Source organism: Mandrillus leucophaeus, unplaced genomic scaffold (genome assembly GCF_000951045.1).
Source record: "Mandrillus leucophaeus isolate KB7577 unplaced genomic scaffold, Mleu.le_1.0 Scaffold411, whole genome shotgun sequence".
In the NCBI taxonomy this organism is placed as follows: Eukaryota; Metazoa; Chordata; class Mammalia; order Primates; family Cercopithecidae; genus Mandrillus; species Mandrillus leucophaeus.
In genome coordinates this window covers 1,203,112-1,226,294 of record NW_012104377.1, presented here as the reverse complement: position 1 = coordinate 1,226,294, position 23,183 = coordinate 1,203,112, and the positions used below count along the sequence as shown (strand labels likewise).

Below are 23,183 nucleotides of genomic sequence, written 5' to 3'. Positions count from 1 at the left end.
TATTGATAGGAACTTCCTCCAGGCACTAGTAGGAGAAATAGGTGAGATAATACAGTCTGATACTATCTGCTTTGAATATGGTAAACATTCAATAAATGTTAACTGCTATACTTTTCCTTATTGTATAGATGAAGACATTGAAGCTCAGAGAAGCTAAATAACTTCCCTACGTTTAGAAAGTGGTGTGAGCCCAGATTTGAACTGAGTCAGTGTGACTGCAGAGTCTGGGTTCCCAACCATGAAGGATTCTAAGGAAGAGTACCAGTAGACGCAAGGGCATGTGGGGTGGGAGGAGGCCAGTGTTGAAGAACACAGCTGAGTGCATGCAGGGAGAGGAGGCTGCATTCAGTTCCAGGCCATTTATGGGGGCCTTGGGAGACCTTGGAAAGAAACTGAGATGTTTTCCTGGAAATCAATGGAAAATAACCTGTTCTTCAGTTATTTTGTATTTAAGTGAAACAAGACATCTCTTCATTTACCTTTGACTTAAACTGTCTTCTAAGCTAGTACTGTATTTTCAGTGAAGAAATATGAACCAGATGTTCAAATGGGAGACTCCTCAAAGATTTGGGAGATTGCAGAAGAGATCTCCTAGGCACTAAATACTGAAACCTTTTTGTTTGTTTGTTTGTGAAACCACATCTGGGGTCCAAGCATAGAACTCTGTCTTCTCACTGCTCTGGAATTTTTTGATTCAAGCATTCTGATTTCAACTAGCAAGGTTCACTGGGACTATAAGGTGTATAAAACCTACTAAGGGGACTAGATATTTTATAATTTCTAGCCAACGTATCTTCTCCTTGCTGGGCAATTGAAGGAAGAAGTCAAATCACAGAGATTGCTTGGGAAATATGAAACCAAAATAAGCATGGAGAGTCATATAATTCAAGCAGGGCCAACTTTCTATGCACATGACCTCAGGGTTCCATGCTTATGAGAAGCCCATGCTTGGTTTAATCCTTTAATGTCATCATCTTGAAGTTCTTAACATTTTTAGAACAAGGTCTACACATTTTCATTATACACTGGGCCCCAGAAGTTGTGTACTCGGTCCTAGATTCATGAATTTGATGATACCATGTCACGATTTTTCATGTGTCTGTCAGCTGTTTCATAGTAAGTAGATCTCTGTTACTGGGACTTCAGGTTTGTTCCTTAATCCAGTGGATTCCTGCAACTGGACAGTACCTAAAATCGTCCTGCCAGCAAATACACCTCTGACACCATTCTCCTGACTCTTGAAACACCACTTCTTTAGCCTGTTTGTATAGTCATTTAAATATTGTTCTGCGTCCCTATTTTTAAGTTCACTTTGTGTATTTATAATTGGACCATTACTTATTTAATAGATGAACTCTCTGAGAGAACCCATGTTTCCTAATTTTTTGAGAAGTGTTTCGTATATTACCTATATGTAGATGAAATAAATATTAAGTTTGAAATTTACATGAGGGTGGGATTGTCAGAGCCAACTGGATGATAATAGAACCAAAACCATTTTGGTAGGATAGAAAATTGTGGTTACAAAGCAAGCAGTCATTAGGGTGATAAACCAGCTGAATCCTGGCAAATATGCTGTTCAAGAAACAATGAAAAGAGGACTTCGGTGAGAGTCAAGGACACATGCTCACAGACACATGCTTTTTTAATTTTAAACCCATCACTGTCACTGGTCAGATCCTTTCTAGAGTTTTTAATCCTTGGCAATTTGAAGAACAAGGAGGTAGTTTACAGGAAAGCAGCAACGATGATTGATGACCGGATAGTGGGGGATTGTAGAAGAAAGGCTAACATACATAAAATGTTATTTTTTCTGGGGAACAAGAAAAGTAACTAATAGAAGCTTAGAGTCTTTAAGCACATAAAAGTTTTTAAAATGAGTTTTGTGAGTAGATTTACCCCGTGTTAGTAATGGACAAATGATATGAAATTTCAACATAAAGAATTTGCAGGAAATAATGATAGACACTTGGATTATGCAGTCATAGAAATGTTAAAATTTTATTTGTGCATGTTTTTATTGTAATAGCTTTTATCTATCTGTATTTGTTTAGGATATGAATGTGTGATTTAAAAACCAAAGGCCCATCAATCAAAACACTTCCCACCTGCTCTCTCTTAAGGGACTATCAAAGTAGTAAATTAAATGAAACCAACATTGTTTTACTACTTACCCATCATAAAATATTACTGGTTCCAGGTGAGTGCCTATTTACAAGGGAGCTTTGAAGATTTAATAGGGATTTTAAGTGAATGGAATACCATGTAATGAAAAATTTTACATCGTAAACAAAATTGAAAGGTAAACTGGCAAAAAATAAATTTGCAAGAATAAGACAACTTCAATATATTTAAAATAAAAAGTACTTACACATGTTAATAAGAAACACTGAAAACAAAGTGAAAAAGAAGGGCAGAGTATGAACAGACACTTTACTGGAGAAGTAAAAATAGCTCATAAAAATATTGTCAATATCATGGCCGGGCACGGTGGCTCACGCCTGTAATCCCAGCACTTTGGGAGGCCGACGCGGGTGGATCACGAGGTCAGGAGATCGAGACCATCCTGGTTAACACGGTGAAACCCTGTCTCTACTAGAACTACAAAAAATTAGCCCGGGCGTGGTGGCGGGCGCCTGTAGTCCCAGCTACTTGAGAGGCTGAGGCAGGAGAATGGCATGAACCCAGGAGGTGGAGCTTGCAGTGAGCCGGCCACTGTACTCTAGCCTGGGCGACAGTGTGAGACTCAGTCTGAAAAAAAACAAAAGTTTTGGAGACAGAGAGAGAGAGAGAGAGAGAGAGAGAGAGAGAGAGAGAATGTGTCAATATCACTAGTAATAACTGAAGTTTAAACAGGATATAATTTTATATGTAAAATTAGTAATGATTAGAAATAACAGTATTGGGACTATGCAAAGACAGCCTATACTTTCGTATGTGTGGAACGGGAGAATGCTACACCATTTACCAGATGGCTGAATATGCTATGAAATATTATTCAACCATATGAATTTTCTTTATTTGTCTTTACGGATTACAATTAGAGAAAGTTGCTCTTAAGAAAATTAGTAACTGAAAATATCAGAAACAAAATTGTGTGTTAGGCATTGTGAATTGACATATATTTGTTAACATACAGAGAGAGAGAGAGAGAGAGAGAGAAGACTGGAGGGAAAGCACCAAAGTTTAATCCTTTTGAAGTTTTGTTTATTTTTTCCTCTCTCTAACACACAGACACACTACAGACACAATTTGCTGGAGGGATCTGGGGGAGTTTATAATACTCACATCTTGCCCCTACAGTTTTCTTTTTGCTTGGAAACCATAAACACCAAAAGTAGTAAAGTACAAAAGTGGCCGTTAGGTCTGGGAGTATTAGGTTGAAGACTGACTTTGGAGACCCAGTATTGCCAATGGTCACAGCAACCTGGATTTTTGGGTCCAGTCCTAATTTCAAAACTTGTGTTCCATTATTTGCCATAAGTATGCTCAATGTATTTCAATTTTTGATTTATGAACAAGTCATAGTTTTATGTGCTTATATTTTAGGTGCTTTTAGAAGGCCTTTTGTGCTAAATTTATAAATTTAAAACTAACTCACAAAGACTGTCTACAATTAGAGACAAGACCCAGAATGTCAACTATTTCTAGAAAAGAGGTACCACACCACTTATAACAGTGAGGAAGGAGCAAGGACCCCAGCTTTCTTGTCTTCAGACCCCAATTAGTGAGGCATCATTCTGTGTTGGTTTAATATACCCACAATCATAATTATAAATCTTGACATTTAGATGCTCCCAAAGTCAACACCTATCCCATCAGGGTTGGCCATATTATCACTAGTTAAGGAGATATAGAGCAATTAAAAGCTAAAGGAAAAGGTTAGCACTTCCACTCAGACAGAAGGAGTTCAGCAGCTAAACCTACCTGCAGTTGCAGTGTTAATTTTTTTAAATATCGGCTTTGAAGCCTTGTCATCCATGACAGGGGAGTCTAAATGGAATATTTAAGAGAAGTGCTTCCTCATCCTTCAATCAGGCTGTATGCTGACCTTTCTGTAGTCTCCACCAGTTGCTCAGCTGTCATGAAATGCTGGAGAAGGTAGAACATCATTGGACCTGTCATGAGGTCAATCAGCGGGAGCGTAGGCCAATTTGCTAAATGTGTTCATGCTAAAGAGTCAGTTCCCTAACCAGTCTGGTGAAATGTAGTACCAATTAATCACCAGCTAATTTTCAGGGGGTTGTGACCTTCTCCATATTTGCAGTCCACTCGCTACCTTACCTGGCCTTGGGGGATCTCTGGCCTGGAATATGAGGCCACCCCAGGACATATGAAGCTGCCAAAACTTGTGTAATAGGCTATCAAGGTGGCAGGCCAGGGGACAATTATGCCCACTGCATCTACTCTGACCAGCACTGACCTAGTTTAGTCAGAACATTCAGTGTGGTTTGCAAACCCTAAAGATACTCATACAGCTCAAGTATATGCAAAATCTATCTCTTTGAAATGTTTAATGATATAGTAAAATACTGTTTTTTTCTATCAACCTGTCAGTTCTTGATCTGTCTTTAGAAGGTGGTGGCTTTGTCACCATTCTCTGCAGAGGTTTATTATCTGAGGGCTGTTGAGTTGTCTTAAAAGCAGAAAAGTTCTTTTACAAAATAGTCTGCTCTATTTGTAGCCAAGTCTCATAAATTAAAATACTTGTCAAAATAAATGAATAGTATGTTTGTTATATTCATGACTTAAAATCACATTTGATTGCTTACTCATTAATCCACAAAATTAAGCAATACACCCTGGATTGCAGTCATTAGTACAAATAAGCAGCGTTCTTCTAACAGTCAGCCATCGTGGAGAGCACTGTACAGTTGTGTTTGTTTCAAAACTAGGTATGTTAATGCACAAATTTGTTTTACAATTTCAAAATAATTCGTCTGGAAGAAAATCAAATACGTATATGTAGTCCACCAGGAGACAAAGTTGGAATCATAATATTACTAAGTAGATTTTAGATGTGGCAATTGTTAAATGCAATTTTACATTGAACCTCACAGATGGACAGAAGCTATTTTGCTGTGCATAGGAATGTATGTGGCATGAAGATGACCTTTATCCCTAACAAGATGGAAAAATCAGGAGTTAGGGAGATGGTGTTCACACCAAAGTGAAGATATCCATATGACAGAGGCTTTGTTCTCCTGTTTGGATATAGCAGAAAATGTAGATCATTCATTTACCTAAGGAATTTTTTCCCACGTGCCAAGTAACGTACTTGGAGCTTGGAATATAAAGTCAGTTGTACTTCAGTTTTTTCATCTGTAAAATGGGAATAACAGTGGATTTATCGTAGGATTTCTTATGAGTATGAAACAAAATAATACATTTCAGCACTTAATATAGTGCCTAGCACATAGTAAGGGCTATATAAGTATTTGATAAATATTTTTAATGATGTGACCCATAGTTTCAAGTAGCTTACTGTTGACATATAGGTAGGGACAAGTATACCAAAGACCCTCCTGCTATGTGACAGGTGATGATACAGTCATGGATGTAGCACTGTGGGATACTGGAGAGCCTGGTGCAGATAATTATGGCAGACTTAAACTTTATTTCGAAAGTCTTGACAATGTATGATGAAGAACTTGAAGCTGGGCCAAGACCACACCCAGATCTGTATGCTGAAAAGACCACTTTGGCAATAGTGTTATGGTTAAATGTCAGGGGGCCAGATTGGAAGTCAGAAGCACACCCAGGCCCTTGCCATGCTCCTTGGGCTTATTTAATTGTTGGAGAATGATCTTGGCAGAAATAAACCAGCCTTAGGTTCCAATAAGTTATTGCCTTCAAGGATTTCTTGACATACCTATGGATAGCGGTGGCAGCTTTATGCTTTGGCTGAGAGATTGCCAAAGAGTATGTTTCTGAGACGATTCTACCTTTGGTTTGGTTAGAGAGTAGAAGTTGTAGGGAAGGAGGGAAAATGAAATGGAGCTAGTTAAATAATATTGAATATGGATGTTACAATATTGTAAATGTATGTAGTGCTTTATAATTTAGAAATATTTTCCATATACTATTTTATGTCTTCTAGTGTTGGATATACTTGCTTCAAATAGAATATTCTTTAAAAAATGCAGGTAAGATGTATATAATTTAGTTAAGATTAACTTGAAGAAAAACTACTTGTGTGTGTGTGTGTGTGTGTGTGTGTTAGTGTATATGTGTGTCCATGCATTTTAAATATCCCAGCTTGTCTTGCGTCTTCATTTCCTCCTAAGATTTTCAAAGCCCTTGAGATTGGAAAGAATTAGTCTATGTAGCTAGTGATACATTGGGGAAATGGCTAGTGAGGCCACCTAGTAAATTGGGATCATCTTTGAGAATTTTCCAGACAGTTTAACAAGTATTTTATCTTCCACCTTTGCATGTGTCTGTTTTGTTTTTGTTTTTTTTTAATTATGTGCGATTCATGGGAAGCAAGAATGTTATTGACAAGGCAGGTATATTGAGTTTTTCAACTTTCTGACGTTCATGTTATTCTGTGATGCTTGAAACTTCTCCCTGCTTTGTTCTGACTTGCTTTTTCCATAGTTAATCTCTAGATATCTCTAGGAGAAGGGCTTTATGGGTGCCACTTGACCTCCACGACACCCTTTGCCCTACCACTGCTAGAGATGGTGAAGGGCACAGAGACAAGGGCTCCTCAGGCCTCCCCTTTGTATATTAGATGTGAGCTGTGAATGTTGTTTAATGAATAGTGAGTGATTATCCCTAAAGAAAGTAAATAATACAGCAGACACAAATTCAAAATTTTCTTCAACTTGTCAAGGGATAACATATCATCTTTGAAATTTTAATTCAAGTCAGAGAAGAAAATGTGATTCAATATAAGGTGGGTTTAATGTGTATCTGCCTTCTTTAGGAACATACTACATAATTTAAAAGAAGTAAATGTATATTTGACTGAAATATGGGTGGTTATTTAATAGGGCATATTTTTGTTATTATGAGACAATTCAAGCAGATGCGTCTTTAAAAAGTGATCAGGATAAATGGGGTTTTCAGTACAGTTGAATAAATCATGTTATTTTCTTCAGAATAATGCTTAAAGCTGTAAAGTTTATAAAGGTTCCTGTTACGGATTTTCAGTTTGGGGAGGAAATGAAAATAGGTTTATCTCATTTACTGACTGTCAGTTGAACTTTCTGAGAATCAGAGCTGTTATGTTCCTGCTTTGATGATGCTAGAGCTGATGCTTGCATCGATGAAGATGCTAATGTGGGCCTGCTAATTTTTACAATCTGGATTAAATGCTTTTAGCTAGCTGTCAAAATCCTATGAAGGAAGAGACCATACTTTGAAACCTTTGTTTAAAGTGGCATAAAAATCAGCTCACATAGCCTATTGTTATTTAGTTACAAGCAGATGCATACATTTAAATGAAATTCTGCAGTTTCATTCCCTTCCCAAAGGTGATAATGTGTTTTTCTCTACTTGTGAAATTGTTGTAATTTCACAGTCTTACTTAGATTTAATTGTGTTTATTAAGATTTGAGACAAATGATTCCAATTTTATAGGATACTGGGTTTTTTTTTTTTTTCTGTCTTTTAATTTAACTTGATAGTTGGTAACACGGAATACTTAGGAAACAGTAAAAAATATCAATACATTGTTTAGTTCAACAATTTAACCCAAAGAACTCTCAATGTGGCAAATAAGCCTTTCTTAGTACTACATTAGTTCACTTGACATGTAATTAAAATAGAGCCACATATTTCTCAGTGTAATCACTAATAAAAATGCCATTATAAATACAGTTTATTGTACTCTGTAGCATTTGGATGATTCTTTTTTATTTTCTACATAGGCGAAAGATAATAGCATCAGATTATAAAAATTCAGGCTATAAAAATGACAGAATGCTACAGGTTGGCAACAGAATAAACCACACCATGAATATTGAGAGACTCTGCAATAAATGTTCTTCATGGCATTTATTGTTAAAATATTTACTTGTCGGCATAGAAGCTGAAGGCATTGGTATATTGCTTCAAGTTATGGTCGGCAAAGACCAGACAGCACAAACCGTGTACTGCTAGGCAGAAGAGTGGTACAGTACTGTATTGTCTAAGGGTTGTGTGTTCTTGTATGATGAAGAACAAGAATAAAAGAAAAGCAGAAATTACCTATTGGTTGTGTTTGATCTTGGTACTTTTTGTGTTCCTCTGTCAGTCCTGTGATGAAGAGATTAAAGAGAAACAACAAAGTAAAAGCAGAATAGAGATAAACAAGTCAAGTGGGACTCAGTCTGGAAGCCAGAGAATGATAGCTATGGTAGGAAAAGAAATTCAATTTAACCTTGTGTGCCAGCCTCTATGCTCAGCATTTGGGCATGTTAGGGATATATCAAGGAAGTTAGTATTCTACCCCATTCCTTCTCACTCCCTAAAATACTCACATGTTCACACATATCTTTACTAGTGATATTGATCATAATAACCTTAGTGTTTTAGAATAGAAACAGATCTGATTCCTGGAAGGGATACTGATGGAGTGAAATTGCAGAGGACATGGCTCTTTTGATCAGATCTGTTATTCAGGGTCATGGATGTTGTAAATTATCCAAAGTTCTTTTTAAATTATTTTATTTTATTTTATTTTACTTTAAGTTCTGGGATACATGTGCAGAACATGCAGGTTTGTTACATAGGTATACATGTGCCATGGTGGTTTGCTGCACCCACCAACCCATCATCTAGGCTTTTAGCTCCACGTGCATTCGGTATTTGTCCTGATGCCCTCCCTCCCCTTTCTCCCCACCCCCCAACAGGCCCCGGTGTATGATGTTCCCCCTCCTTGTGTCCATGTGTTCTCATTGTTCAGCTCCCACTTACGAGTGAGAACATGCGGTGTTTGGTTTTCTGTTTCTATGTTAGTTTGCTGAGGATGATGGTTTCCAGCTTCATCCATGTTCCTGCAAAGGATATGAACTCATTCTCTTTTATGGCTGCATAGTATTCCATGGTGTATATGTGCCACATTTTCTTTATCCAGTCTATCATTGATGGGCATTTGGGTTGGTTCCAAGTCTTTACTATTGTAAATAGTGCTGCGTTAAACATGTGTGTGCAAGTGTCTTTATAGAAGAATGATTTATATTCCTGTGGGTATATACCCAGTAATGGCATTGCTGGGTCAGATGGTATTTCTGGTTCTAGATCCTTGAGGAATTGCCACACTGTCTTCCACAATGGCTGAACTAATTTACATTCCCACCAACAGTGTGAAAGTGTTTCTTTGTTGTTTTTGTTGACTTCTCTATTCTTTTTACCTTTATAAGGTAAAGGAATGAGAAAAATATGGAATGATTTTCTAAAATAAGGTTTATGGATATCCCTTTTTTTCTAGGAGAATCCTAGTTTCAGATGTTCCTTTCAGATCACCCGTGGGTAACGCAGGGGTAAATGCATACACTTAACGAAGCTAGTGCCTAATCTTTGAATTGGGAACACCAGTTAGCCTTGGCAATTAATATCTAGTTATTGAAAGTAATTCACACATACCGTGTTAATTTATTTCTTTCCATGTGTTTTCCTAAATCCTGTTTAGAAGGTAGATGTGTTCCTGAGAAATACACTACACCTCTTTCTCTCAAACAGGGGTACCCAAATCATGAGATAAACATCTCACTTTCTTGATGCCTTAATCATACAATCTTTTCATATTGAAAAGAAGTACAGAAAGCTGGTAGGGTCTAAAATGTGAAATTTTCATGACTTTGAAAATAAAGCTGGGCACTTCAGTGTTGAGCTTATGACATACCTCTTCAGGCTGTGTCTCCACTTGCTCTGGACTTTTATGCACATTTGTCCTTAAGCTACTTTAAAGGACACTTTTAAAAAGCTTCACAATAGATAAAGTGGTGTATTGGCAGATAGCTGGGTGAGGGAGTGCCTGGGACAGATTGTGAACCCCACCACCTCTCCATTCAGCCTGCATCCTGCTTCATCCAGTGACCAAATGGGCTGACTCCCCCTTTTGAAAGTGAGCCTGAAAAGGAAAGAGAAGATAGATAATCTCCATTTTTGGAGTATGATGGGGCAGAAGCAATTTCCCCCAGTGTTGAATTAAAAAGGAGGAATTTATCTGCCATAATTTCCAAAGCCAAACCAACAATAATGATGATGATGATACCCCGAGCATCTTAAGATTAAACATGGATCATTTATACACATTCATTTAATTAAAAAAATTGAATGTTCTATAAACACATGAAAAATCTAGGTATCTTTTGTGGCTCTATTAGATTTTAGTATCTGTTTTCCCTCATATTTCACTGATTTTTTTCAGCAAATATATATCGAGCACCTATGATGGCGTATTCACTCTTCGAGCCAATGGGGATACACAATCAACAACAAACTCAGGGTTCTCATGGAGCTTACATTCTAGTGAGGTGCGGAGACCGGCGATAAAATAAGAAGAGCCGTGGTGCTGACAGGATGATACACATGATATAAAGTAAAACAAAGGAGGGGAATACAGGGAGTAATGATGATGCTGCAATTTAGTGTAGCCACAGAAAGCCTGGCATTTGATGAAAGATCTGAAAGATCGAGGAACAAGCCTTGCAGGTGTCTGGTGGAAGACTGTTTGTGGCAGAGAGAACAGAAAATGCAAGGACCCTGAGGCGGATGTAAAGACAATAGTGCAGCTGGGCAGCTGGATGGAGTACTGAAAACAAGGGGTGGGATCAGTAGAACACATGGTCAGAAATAAGAGCAAGTGATCATATGGGCCATTGCAGAGACTTAGACTTTTCTTCAAGTGAGGTGGGTAAGTATTACAGGAGTCTCCTCAGAGGAGACACATGATCCAATTCATGTTAGCAAGGTCGGTCTGGCTGCTGTGTTGCGCGCAGGGGGAAGAGGCAGTGGGTAGAAACAAGGGGACTAGTCAGGAGGCTGTTAAGAAACACGTAGTAGCTGGGTCCAAATTGTTGACAGTGGAGGTCGTGAGAAGTGGTCAAATAGAGTGTATGTATGAGAGACAGAGGGAGGGGGAGGGAGAGAGAGTTGAAGGATTGCTGCAAGGTGTTTGACCTGAGCAACTTAGAAGGATGAATTACCATTAATTGGGATGTAAAGAACTGTGGAAAGAGCTTTGGAAGGTCACTTTTACCATTTTTGACTTGTTAGATTAGGAAATGAGCCTGGAGTTACAGAAGGGCTGGGTTGCACCACTTAAAATTTTGAATTTATCAGCCTATAGAGTTATATTAACCCGTGAAACAGATAATATCACTAAACAAATTTAGACATATGCTCTTCAACATTTTTGGAGACCAAATCCAGAAGATGAAGAAGAAAAAACAAAAGAAAACTTGATGGAGGGCCCAGAGAAATAAGGGTAAACCAAGAGACTGGTACCCTGGAATCCAAGTGCAGAAGGTACTTTGAGAAGGCAGTGATCACCTGTGTCCTGAAGTGAAGCCAGAGAAGCCCCTTTAGATTTAGGAATCTAGAGACTGTTTTTGATCTTGGTAAGAACAGTTTCAGTGGAGTTGAGGGGTGAGAGCCTGACTAGAGTGGCTTCATTAAAGAATGGCAGGAGAGATATTGGAAACTGCTGTGTAGACAGCGCTTTCAAATTTTTGCTTCAGAGGGGAGGCAAAACATGGGATGGGACCTGTGGTAAGTGGATCCTGAGAAGGTCATTGGTTTGTTTGGTGGGAGAACTTGTAGCATATTCATAGACTGACCTTCCTGTGTCTATCTGGGGATTAGATGCTTAAATACTGACAGAGGTCTTGAGGGAACAGGAGTTTTGACGGGAAGTAAAGATTGTGTGAAAGATCATTTTGGATTATGGGGTCTCCTGGAAATGCCAGCACTGCAGTAGGTGGCACGAGGACACTGGCATCATAGAAGGAGACTGGAGGGCAGACCAGAAGGAGAGAGAAGGCAGCAGAGGAATCATCCAGTCCAACATTGCCGGTTTGCACTTTGTGTAGGGTGTAGGTTACCGCAACCCCTGACGTGTCAGTGAAAGTTCTCCCACGTGCCATACAAGTTTAAGTGAAACCTTAACACAAAAGCTTTTTAAATAGAACTCCCTCTTTCATGTTTAACACATCTCTGTGGGAAAGATAACTTTGAATGGGTTTAAAGGCAAGGAGGGAAGGCCATTTTCATGCACAGGATTCTTTAAAAAGCAGCATGCCTTCTGTTGAGGGACTAGAAGAGTGGTTTATGTGAATTAACGAGTCTCTGTAACACTGTCTTCTGAGGAGTCTGCTACCCAGGAATGTAGGTGTTCAGATGACTGAAGTCATCTATTTAACAAGGACCTGCAACATATGATTCAAACCAATTATCGGTGTTGAAACAAGCGTAAGTCTGTGTATATTGTAGATGTTGAGATGAACACTGGACGCAGAGAGTCTGTTCAGCAAGCAGCCATGAGAGCTGTGACACATCAGCAGCTGGTCCTCTTCTTCCAGGAGTAGAGACTTTTTCATCCATTCAGGATGACTAGGTGCTAACTGGGAAACAGTCTCAGCAATTGATTTTAATCAAAGAGCTTATGAGATTTGGGGAGCATCAGGTCTTGCTATTATAATCTTCAAGAAAAGTGATGTATTGCCTGTGTCTCCAAAAAGTGGAGTTCACATTCTTTAGGGCATAACACCCTTATGGACAAATTACAGACTTTCTTCAGTGTAGCCTCTCTTTTTACAGTTTTCTTTTTGGAAAACAGCTACAGTAGAGGAAAATACTTTCTCTGGATTGGAAATTAAAAAGACTAGATTGCACTACTAGCTACCATTTAGTCAGTGACCTTGGGAAACAAAATTTCAGAGCTACTCTGTTCTACCATTTGATAAATAGGTATAATATTCTTACTGCATACACTGTATACTTGTGTGGATAAAATGTGTGGAAAACAGTAAAGTATCTTAAGAAAGAAATATTTATTTTATGAGTTATCACTTTTAAGTTTTTGTATTATACTTCTAGTTGATGTTCTATTTTTTCTTGTTTTTCCAATATTTAAGGTACATGAGGGTTATACTGAGTTAAGGATGTCATATGAAAGAAGAGTAAGATAAAACTCTTAACTTACACTAAGCTGTTCATAGTACCAATATGATATGCCATTGCCTAGTTGATAGGTATGTTAAATGTTAAAATGAACATTACTAATATGTGTCAGAATTCATGAATACACAAAATTGAAGTTATTATATAACAGAAATAGTGATGAAAATCACACATCCACCACATTAAAAAACTGATTTCATTTTCCTTTTCAAGACTTAAAGTGTTAAACTCATTCTGGCTGGATGATGAGAAAGATATAGTTCTACTGATTCTTTTTATACTAGAATAATCTTTCATTATTAATCTATTTAAGTCTTATCTCAAATAAGTTCATCAGTGCTGCCAGTTGCAAATAGAAAATGCATGTGCTCAATTTCAAGAATTAAAAATAATGCCTTGGGAGTAGCATTTCTTTTCTGTGGCAAGAGGATTGTTGGATTTTCCAATTAAAGAAGTCTCCATACTGGAAATGAGTAGTCAATTATGAAAATTATTTTTGAATGGCCAATTTGCATATCCCTAATTGTATTCATTTCTTTTGAAAGACCGAACTTGAAATTTATGATGTTTTGATTGGTTAACCCTGCACTTCTGTTATTATTACTATCGCCAACAGTGTTCCCCTATGAATGGGGCTTTGAGTGTCTTTCCTGAATAAATGCTTGAATCATAAGTAGGTTTGTTTTACTTAATGAACAGAAAATATCTAAAGATGTACAACCGGTTTTTACATTTACACACATTGCACTTTTTGGAATGACAGTAGCGTCCTTGAGCTGCCTCGTGTACTCACATTTGGACTTTCCTACATCAGCTGATGAGAAACCCATGAAGTTTCTGAATGTTGGTGCTGTCTGTTGGCCAAAAGTGCAGTTTCAGCAGAGCTGTCCTCACTGCCTATACAGTAGTGTCTGTGTGATTACTTGAATTTTTAAAGATATCTTGTCCTTATTTCAATGAAAAAAAATGACTTGGAAATGGACAATTAAAGAGTTTTTATATTAACGGTGAAAAGCATACTTCTCACGTAAAATAAAATTGACATATAATTAGATTAAAAGTAATGATGTTGAGTTGTATTGGACTTAGCATTCCATTGGACTTAAACCAGTCAACACAGAGTCAATCATGAAGGAAAAGAACAAAATTAAAGACATGTACAAAAATGGGATACCTATTTATACAAGATTAGCACAAATTGTATATAAGTAGACACACAATGTATGTATGTATATATGTATGTAGAGTGTATCTACAGGGACAGATACAATTAGGGATCTTGCAATGTGTTTTAGGTCTCTGAGACTGGAATACCCTCCCTATACTATTTAAGTCTATTCAACGCATATTCAACTTTCATTTTTGGAAGCACTCTTTAATAAAGAGACAATGAAGTCCTTTTAGGCATATTAGGGAAGGTGGGGTAGTGGGAAGGGGAAGCAGCCATTTCATTCCTTTAAGAGAGTGAGCCAAAATTGGTTCTCTTTTTCAGTAATAGACAAAATAAACAGATGAATAAACCAGTATTATTTCTTGACCATAGTGCTTATAGACATAATATTATTGAAAAATTAAGAGTTGTGGTATAGTAACATTAACGTTTTAAGTTTGATGAGGCGATTTTCTTTGAAACCAAATAAAGATCTCATTCAGCTAGATAGTGTCCGTGTGGTATGCATGTCCTACAAACTAATTAGTGTTGTTGGATTTGTTTGTAGCTGATTGCTGTGTTTGAAGAACAAGAACCACTCCACAAGATTGAGAGCCCCAGTGGAAACCCTGCAGAACGGCAGAGCCCAGATGCTTTTGAGACAGAAGTGGCTTCCCAACTGGCTGCATTTAAACCAATTGGTGGGGAGATTGAAGTAACCCCTTCTGCTCTAAAACTAGGTATGTGTAATGTTTATGGTATTCTTTTCACCTGATGGAAGATTCATCATCTTATTGATTAGGTGTTGTTTCTTCTTTGTGACTTTTATCCTGTTAATATTTTTATATTGTGGTTTATCTTTTCTTTAAATTATTTTTGTACATAGCTCTTTGCAGCTACTGTTGCTTAGGTAAGTGGATGCAGCTTTTTCTTCAACTGAAGGTGAATCAGAATTGTATGCCCTTAAAGTAACACGGGGGAGTCAGATGCTAAATGTTGAAGTGTGCCTATATCATATGAGTATAACTTTTTTTAAAAGTTCCTGAAAAAAAGTCATTTGGGAAAAGCCAAAGTTTGTCAAAGAATCCATGCTAGAAATAAAGGTCACTTTATTTTCTTAGCCTCCATCTTTTTCTCCCTAGGCTATAATCTAAGAATCTGGGGGAAATGTTTTGAAGTTAGTTTTGAAATTCTTTTCTGATTATTTATTCAGACAAGACAATTCATCCAGTAATTTTGCTTACAATTATTTTTCATTGTATTTGTAGAATGAGAAAGTAAATATTATTCTAAAGTTTCAATCAGTTTACAACTCCAAGAGAAATAACATGTCTGTTTTGGTGATACCTCCTAAAGATAAATTTAGCTCAATTTAACAGCATGAAGTTTTTGAAAATCCACTAATATCTTGGTATTTCAAACAACTTTTTATGCCTGTGGAATGTTTGTGCAACATTTGGAGACTGCTTAGAGCACCTGTTATAGGGAAATCTCAAGCTAGAAGAACAGAGGCTTATTCCACTTTGCAAAGGTCAGCTGCTTCTTCTTTTAAAGCAAAACATATGCTTAAAATGGTTAGAATTGTACATAGTACTCATTTTTCCATTTAAAATATATACTGTAAAGTTAAACGTACATACTCTAATGCTAACAATCCGTATTTTGTACTGATTTTCAGAAAAGTATCTGTAGTGGCCCTTTTAAAATAAACCAAATGGAAGTTAATGACCTAGAGTCTTCGTGGGTTTTCCTCTGTCTTTTGGAACCAAGCTAGTGAAGCAGTCTGCTGGCACGTGGCTGCTGGAGGGCTTTGTGGCAGCTTCTCTTCATCTGAAGCCAGCCTTGTGGCTTCAGCAACCTTACAGCCCCATCATTTATTTGCATAATGGATGCCTTTTTATCCATTATGCAAATGGTATGAGAGGAAAATTAGGCAATAAGGGAAGACGAAAGGAGAAAATTGCTCTTGCTTGTTTTAATATTCTATTTATAAGCAAGCACTGTGGTCTTCAAATGACTGAACCTCAGAGTACTTCTGTGCTGGAGAATTTGTTTTCACCTCTCTCTTATGAGTGTTCTCAGGGAAAAAAGTTTGTTTTCTTCAGCTTTTTTGTTGTAATATTGGAACAACATAATATTGAATGCAAGAAAAAAAAATCAGCTGAGATTCCCCTTCTTTGAAAGTGGACGTTTTACTTCTTCCATAATGATTTTTGGTAAGTCAGAGAAAACAATATTTATTACATGAGTACACACCAAATAAATCCCTTACTCATAATAACTAATTTAAGCCTCATCATACTTAGTCAGCTTTTATTATTTTTATCTTTTCAGAGTTGAGGAATAGGCACAGAGAAGTTTAGTAACTCAGCAGAAATCACAAAGCTATTAGTTGTCAGAGCCAGAATTTGAACTCTTGCTGGCTGCAGTGTGAGGAACCATTTTGCTGTGCTGCCTCTGATATGCAGTTCCTAAAACGGCCAACTAATATAACTGTTTTGGGGTTTACTTTGAGAATATATGCCAAAATCCTGAAAATACTAAACTCCTTGGTCTACAATCTCATTTCACTTAGTACCAGATTAAATGATGAGACTAGCTCACTTTTAGGTGGGAAACATGGCCTTCCAACCATTTGGCCTGAAACCTTGGCATCACCTCCAGTTCCAGCGTTTCCTTCTACCTCCCCCACTCTGTCAGCTCTTCAGCTTCCTCATCCACAGCCACCACAGCAGGCCAGAGCTTTGCCATCAATTAGACTATTGCAGAGGCCTCAGACTGACCTCTTTGTTTACAATGTCTGCTTTCTCCAGTCCCTGCTGTTGCCAGAGCTGCCTTTCTAAATCACAAATCTGATTATATAATATAACTCCCCTGCTTAACGACCTTCACTGGCTTCCCATCACCCTGAGAACCATATCCAAACTCGTTAGCAAGCTGATGCAGATGGTTCCTCTGAATCAGCAGGAGAAATGTGGGCAAGGATGAATGATGTAAAAAAATCATCCCTTACCCACCTTCATGGTTCTAGCAATTTGAGTACTTTGCATTTCTGGAACTTAAAAAGCAAAGAAAAAATGTATTTGTCAGGTTTTTCAGATAGAGAGGTTAAAGAAGGAAGCAACACAGCCAGCTTTGGTCTCCACCCATTCTGTCTCCTTGTTGGCTCCAGGGCAGGATGTGGCCATAGGCTATGCACCTCTAGGTGGAGAGATGTGGTTGGCAGTAGAGGCGGTATTCGTGGCACTGCTGGGAGTGGGACCTGGCCATGCTGTCTGGTCCACCCTGAAAGTCTGCTTAGGTGAAGAATGGGAGGGGCAGTGAGAGAGGAGTTTTGCACCACCTGTGCCCCAGCAGTTCCTCCTAACAGGGTGCTTATGACGGGCCAGCCATTGAACTCTCACCCTTCATCTCCCTTCCCCAGTCAGCTCCTGTAGGCCATTGGAACTGGTTGTACTTTTCACAGCTCATTCACCCAACCTGGTACAACAGAAATAGGGCTTAATTTTTACTGGTTTTCTCACTCCGAAGGCCATTTTCTTAAGAAAATAGCAAATTTAATCTTCATTGGCTCATGTTGCTTTGCTTAATTAAGCAGACACAATTCAACAAATATTAGGAATCAAGAGACTTTTGTGGTTACATCACGTTGAGCACCCAAAATTTATGTTTTTCTGGTATCTGATATCAAAAGATACTCAATGTTCAGTATAATTTTTATATTTTTTTCCTACACAAGATAACCATCAACAATATTCTATTAAAAACCAACAACCACCTTCTCCATATAATACATACATACAGAGGTGGACCTCTCCCATTCTTTCTTTATCTTCCGGGATGTAATTCTTACACATGCATATTCATATTCCCAGGCCCTTCATGATGTAGCTGCTTCCTCTCTGCCCACCTTTATTGCTGGCCACTCTTTCACAGTCACCTTAACCTGCAGCCACTGTGAACCACTCGCCATTCTAAATTTACTACCTTCAGATATCTGTGCCTTTGCGGATACCGTTCTCTCTACCTGGCTTACTCCTTTGTCTCTTATGTAGTGAACTCATATGCACCTTTTAAGTTCAAGCTCAAATATGACCTTGTTCATGAAGCCTTGTCCAAATCTTTAAAACAGTACAGTAAGCATACAATAAGTATTATTTCTTAATTCTTCATCTAACAATCAAGGGTTACAAAGATGAACAGCAGACATCTACTGACATAAAGGGGTTCATAATCTCATACCCTATAAGCTAATGGGGTATGTATTTTTCATTTGTAAGATGAGTTTTAAATCAAGTGGGCAACCACATAATTCCAACCTCATTCATCTAAATTATTTCTTATCATTTATTTTCTAATGGATTTTCTAATGTAATGCTGAATGACTGAGCCCTGACTCAGCCCTAAGTAGCAAATCACTTTCACACTTTAAGATTCTGTGACTCTGAAATCGGCCAAAGCATGTTACCATATAGTACAGAGATTGCTGGCCTGAGAGTTCGTTTAAATGATGAGCTGCGGTAACCAAAATACCAGGCAAAATTGGAAAGAATCATATTTACGTGATCTATTTGGACTTAAGAATCATCTAGTTCAAGAATTTTCCACTTCTCTGTGAAACCCCACGGTTCTTCTGAGCATGTATTAGGGTTTCAATGGATGCTTGATTCTAGTTAATAAATAACACTTATTGAGCGCTTAAGTTCCAGATGCTATTTAAATTTGTTCATTCTCCATCTCTGGAGAAATAGGATTGGTTATGCTAGTATAGAAGAAAGGGTGCAGAAGTCTATAAAGTAGCCAATAAACAAAATCCCAATGCTTATCTACCCCAAAACCTCACCTCCACTCAAAAGACCTATGCATGCCTCAGAAAAAGTTTTGTGAAATGCTGACCTAGAAATACACAGTTCCACAGAATTTTATAATTAGCAATTGTCGAGGTAATCAACATTATTTAACAAATGAGCAAATAAAAGCTTAAATTCAATGTGTACTCTGATGTTGAATAAGGAACTAGAACTGGAAGCCAGATCTCTCAGCTTCTAGAACAGTCCTTGTTCAGTTACATGACTTTTTAAAAATTAATTATAGATTTCAATTATCCATATATTTTAGGTACTATATGTGATAGCACCTCACATCTTTTTGGAATTGAGTAGAGTGTAAATTAATAAGTAGATACTATGCATAGCTATAAATCAAAAGCTACTGAGAGAACAAATACCAGAAAATGGAGGTGGAGAAAATGTCTTTTAAATCCTATAAGTTTCAGAAATGAGTTTGCTTCCGTCTTCTTATCGTCTCATCGTGTGTGTGTGTGTGTGTGTGTGTTTGTGTGTGTAGGAAAGTTCCACTAAAACCAATGTTCTAATGGGATCCGTAGGTATGGGGATTTTTTAAAAATAATGTGGATATTTTAATACACTTTTTGATTTTTTAAATATGTACATATAGGGCCATCTGTAAAAAAGACAAATTAGTGAGGAAAATTATTTTGAAGTTTAGGAGGGTAGGAGTCTCCCGGCCCTTCCTCTGACTAGTCCCTGCGCTGCCTTCATGATTAGCACCTAACCACCTACTGTTCCTTAAGAGGCTTTTTGTGGCCATAGCCCAGGGTTGGCCCAACCCAGTCTTTGTCCCTTGAGAGTCAGTGATATGGAGCTAGTTCGAGACCCTGCAGTATTCGATCTAGCTGTGTGATCAGGGTAAGTCATGTAACCTATCTCTATCAGAACCAAATTTTTCCAAACAAAAAATAAATCAGGACAAATCTGGGACACATTCTAGCGAAGTAAAAATTGAAAACCAAGGCTATCCAGGTCACTCCCTGATGTATCACCACCATCGGTCCCTGGGCCAGTTTCCTCATCTATAAAATAAGCTGTCCTTTTTCCAGTGGACCATGATGGTTCTATGAGTGTTTTGTTAATACCAAACTGAATTTGGATCCAACTCCATGCCTCGGCCAGTTTCCCTCCTAGGGCCTCAATTAATTAGTAGTTTTTTACTTTGTATCTTTTGATAATTTTTCTCAGTACTTCTTGATTGAAATTTGCTGATTTGGGTTCAAGGTTTCATGGGAAAATATTTATTTCGTGAAATTATTTTAGTAATGTAATTTAAGTAGTGTTTCAGGATAAAAAGTACTTTAAACTTGGCTGTTACCATGCTTGTGATCTAGATTACCTTGATATAAAGTAATCTGATTAAAGTTTGGCGTTGAAGTGGTATTAGCTTTATTCTCCTCTTGTATGTTAAACTTTGAAGATGAGCTACTTTCTATTTGAAAGTGATTCTTGTTTTTGAGACTTGAAAGCTCAAAGGTGCCTCAGATGCTTTATTGTTTCCATGTGTGTTTGTGCTTCTTCAAAACCGAAATGGAAATTATGATTATGTGTTTGTTATAATATCATTATTTTCAAAACACTGAGTTCTCTTTATTTGCAGTGGCGTTCAGCGAATACTGTGTAGCTATAGATTCCTGATGAAAAATGTGACCACTTTCTATCTGATTCTGACTAATTTACTGCATAAAGGAAACATATGGGAACATTTTTCTCAATTTTTAACCAAACCAAATCCCTTTATGGCACTGATCTTCAGGAAAACATAAAGAAAGGGGAAGTTTATTCCTTTAATTAGGCTGCCGTGTGTAAGTAGCTGCTGTGCCCATAATGTGAGTTTAAGTATTGGCATCTGATCCTAGACAAACACACTCACACCACACACATAGCAGAACTAAAGCTCAGGGTCGGGTTATGCTTCTGATGAAGCCTTTGAATTCTGACTACAAAGCATATAAGCATGTGAGGGTTCCTTGTTGTTGGAAGCTCTTTGCTGTAGGCTGTGAAACCCAGAGTTAAAATTACCCAGAGTTAAAATTGCTTAGATGAATCCATAAGTTACAATTTGGTCATTGAGTTTCATCCTATTTGTTTCCTATTGAGGCTGATTATTCAAAAGTTAGCAGTTACAGAATAGCTTTTCTTTCTTTTCTTTTTCCTTCCCTGGGAGTCTGGTATTTTTTTCCCATCAAGGCTTAAATGAATAATGTTATAATTAGCTATGGTAACCTTGCTAGGGGATCATCAATCAGTCATAGCCATATAGTCAACAAAGTGTGTGCTTGCTTTCTGGTGTGACTATAACTAAATCAGGGCTAAGGAGGCTACAGTGTTACTAACCCATTTTGAGCACCACTCTTCTTTTGCTACTGTTTTCTTTTTTTAATTTTTTTTTTGTTTGTTTTTTGTTTTTTTGTAGCAATGGGTCTTGCTATGTTGCTTAGGCTGATCATGAACTCCTGGCCTCAAGCAGTCCTCCTGCCTCAGCCTCCCAAAGCATAAACCACCACGCCTTGGCTGTTTTGATTTTTATTTTAGGTGTTGTTTTCAGAGTAGTGAAAAAGTAGCTCTGTGGGAAAATGGCAGGTTGTTCGTTGAATATTTAAAATTAGCTTAGTACTTTATAAAAGGGCCGGTAGTACCAGTTAAAGAATAAAGTCAACACCTAAAGACAAGTAGCCCCTAAAAACTATGAAAAGGTAATTACCATATAGGAGTAATTTTTGTTTGTATTAAGTAAAGCTATGAGTAATATTTTAAATATACAATTTTGAATATGCCTGGCATTACCTCCTTTTGCAGATGAATATATATAGGCCTCATAGTTGATCACTTCCTACCATTTTATAAAATTAAAATGATTAGGTTTGCTTGAAGACATGCTATAGTTTTATAAATGCATTTAAATGAAATATTATTTATTAAATTATATAGTGTTAGACTTCAGAAAAATAAAAATTACCACCATCCTGACAGAACTTGTATTTTCATTTTTTTTTGTTTTATATTCAGTTAACTTTTGTATTTTAGTCTTATTTCAATTTCCTTTTTTTTCCACCTGCTTCAGTTACCCTTTTGTCTCTTTAATTTTGTGTGCTATATCTGATGGCTAAGTTTAGTACCTTAGTTGGTTGTACTCAAATAAAATAGAAAATTATTAAAAGGAATTTACATGTAACCTTTTAACCAAAAATGTAAGATACTACATACAACCATGCTCTCATTTTTGTTCTTTTTCCAGCTGTATTTTCTAAGTTGATTATGTGACCTCTAAAAAAACACAGAGTTCACCATCTCCCCTTTGGCCTCTTACCAATGCCGGACCCACACTGAGACGGAGTCTGCAGATCCTCTAATAAACAAACGGAATGAAAGGTCACCTTTCCTACTGTTCACTTGGTATTAGACCCCTGGGTTTTTAAGCCTCTTTTGCAGATTGCTTTTAATAGTAAGTCCAGTGAAGCCATGTTTGCAGAGGCCTAGTCCCTAAGTAGTGAAAATATTTTCAGCACTGCTATCATATTCAGCTTCTTGTAGTTCCCCCGACCACTGATAAAATGATTTGCAGTTTGTCCTTTTAATAAAGGGGAGGAAAAAAGCCAAGCCATGCACCTCTGGCCTCTTCCCCATGCCCCCACCAGTAAAACCTCCATCGTCCTGCCTTGCAGCCAGTCCCCAGCTCACTCTCTTCTGTTTCAGGTACTCTGAGGCAGCTGAAACGCAGCCACACAGAATTGCCCTCTGTTCTGTAAATACAAGTACTGCTTTTCACAGCCTAATAAGGTTTAACATGTCTATTACAAAATGCCTTTAAATTACTTATCTGTATTAAAAATTTGTTGAAGATATGACTTAGATTTTTTATTTATACATTTTCATCTTTGGGACCATAAAATAAATTACATTTTCTCACAAATTTTTAATCATACCTAAATAAATTATTTATAGTAATCATGCTGATTTTCTTTTGCACTTTGCAATTCAGGAATCTTGTTAACAATTTAATATATGGTAAAGCCCATTTTGCACTGACAATGTAAATGTAACGTTTAGTCTTTGAGATTTTTTTTTTT

General features: G+C 37.4%; 1 protein-coding gene across 4 annotated transcripts in view; it reads left to right on the top strand.

The window, feature by feature from the left end:
• The window catches only part of PARD3B (par-3 family cell polarity regulator beta), a 1,095,780-nt gene that overhangs the window by 410,875 nt on the left and 661,722 nt on the right, over positions 1 to 23,183 (top strand). For all 4 annotated transcript variants that reach the window (XM_011992473.1, XM_011992474.1, XM_011992475.1 and 1 more), the window contains exon 3: positions 14,832 to 15,003. In XM_011992473.1, the coding sequence (XP_011847863.1) occupies positions 14,832 to 15,003 (172 nt within the window). The remainder of the gene's footprint in view (positions 1 to 14,831; positions 15,004 to 23,183) is intronic.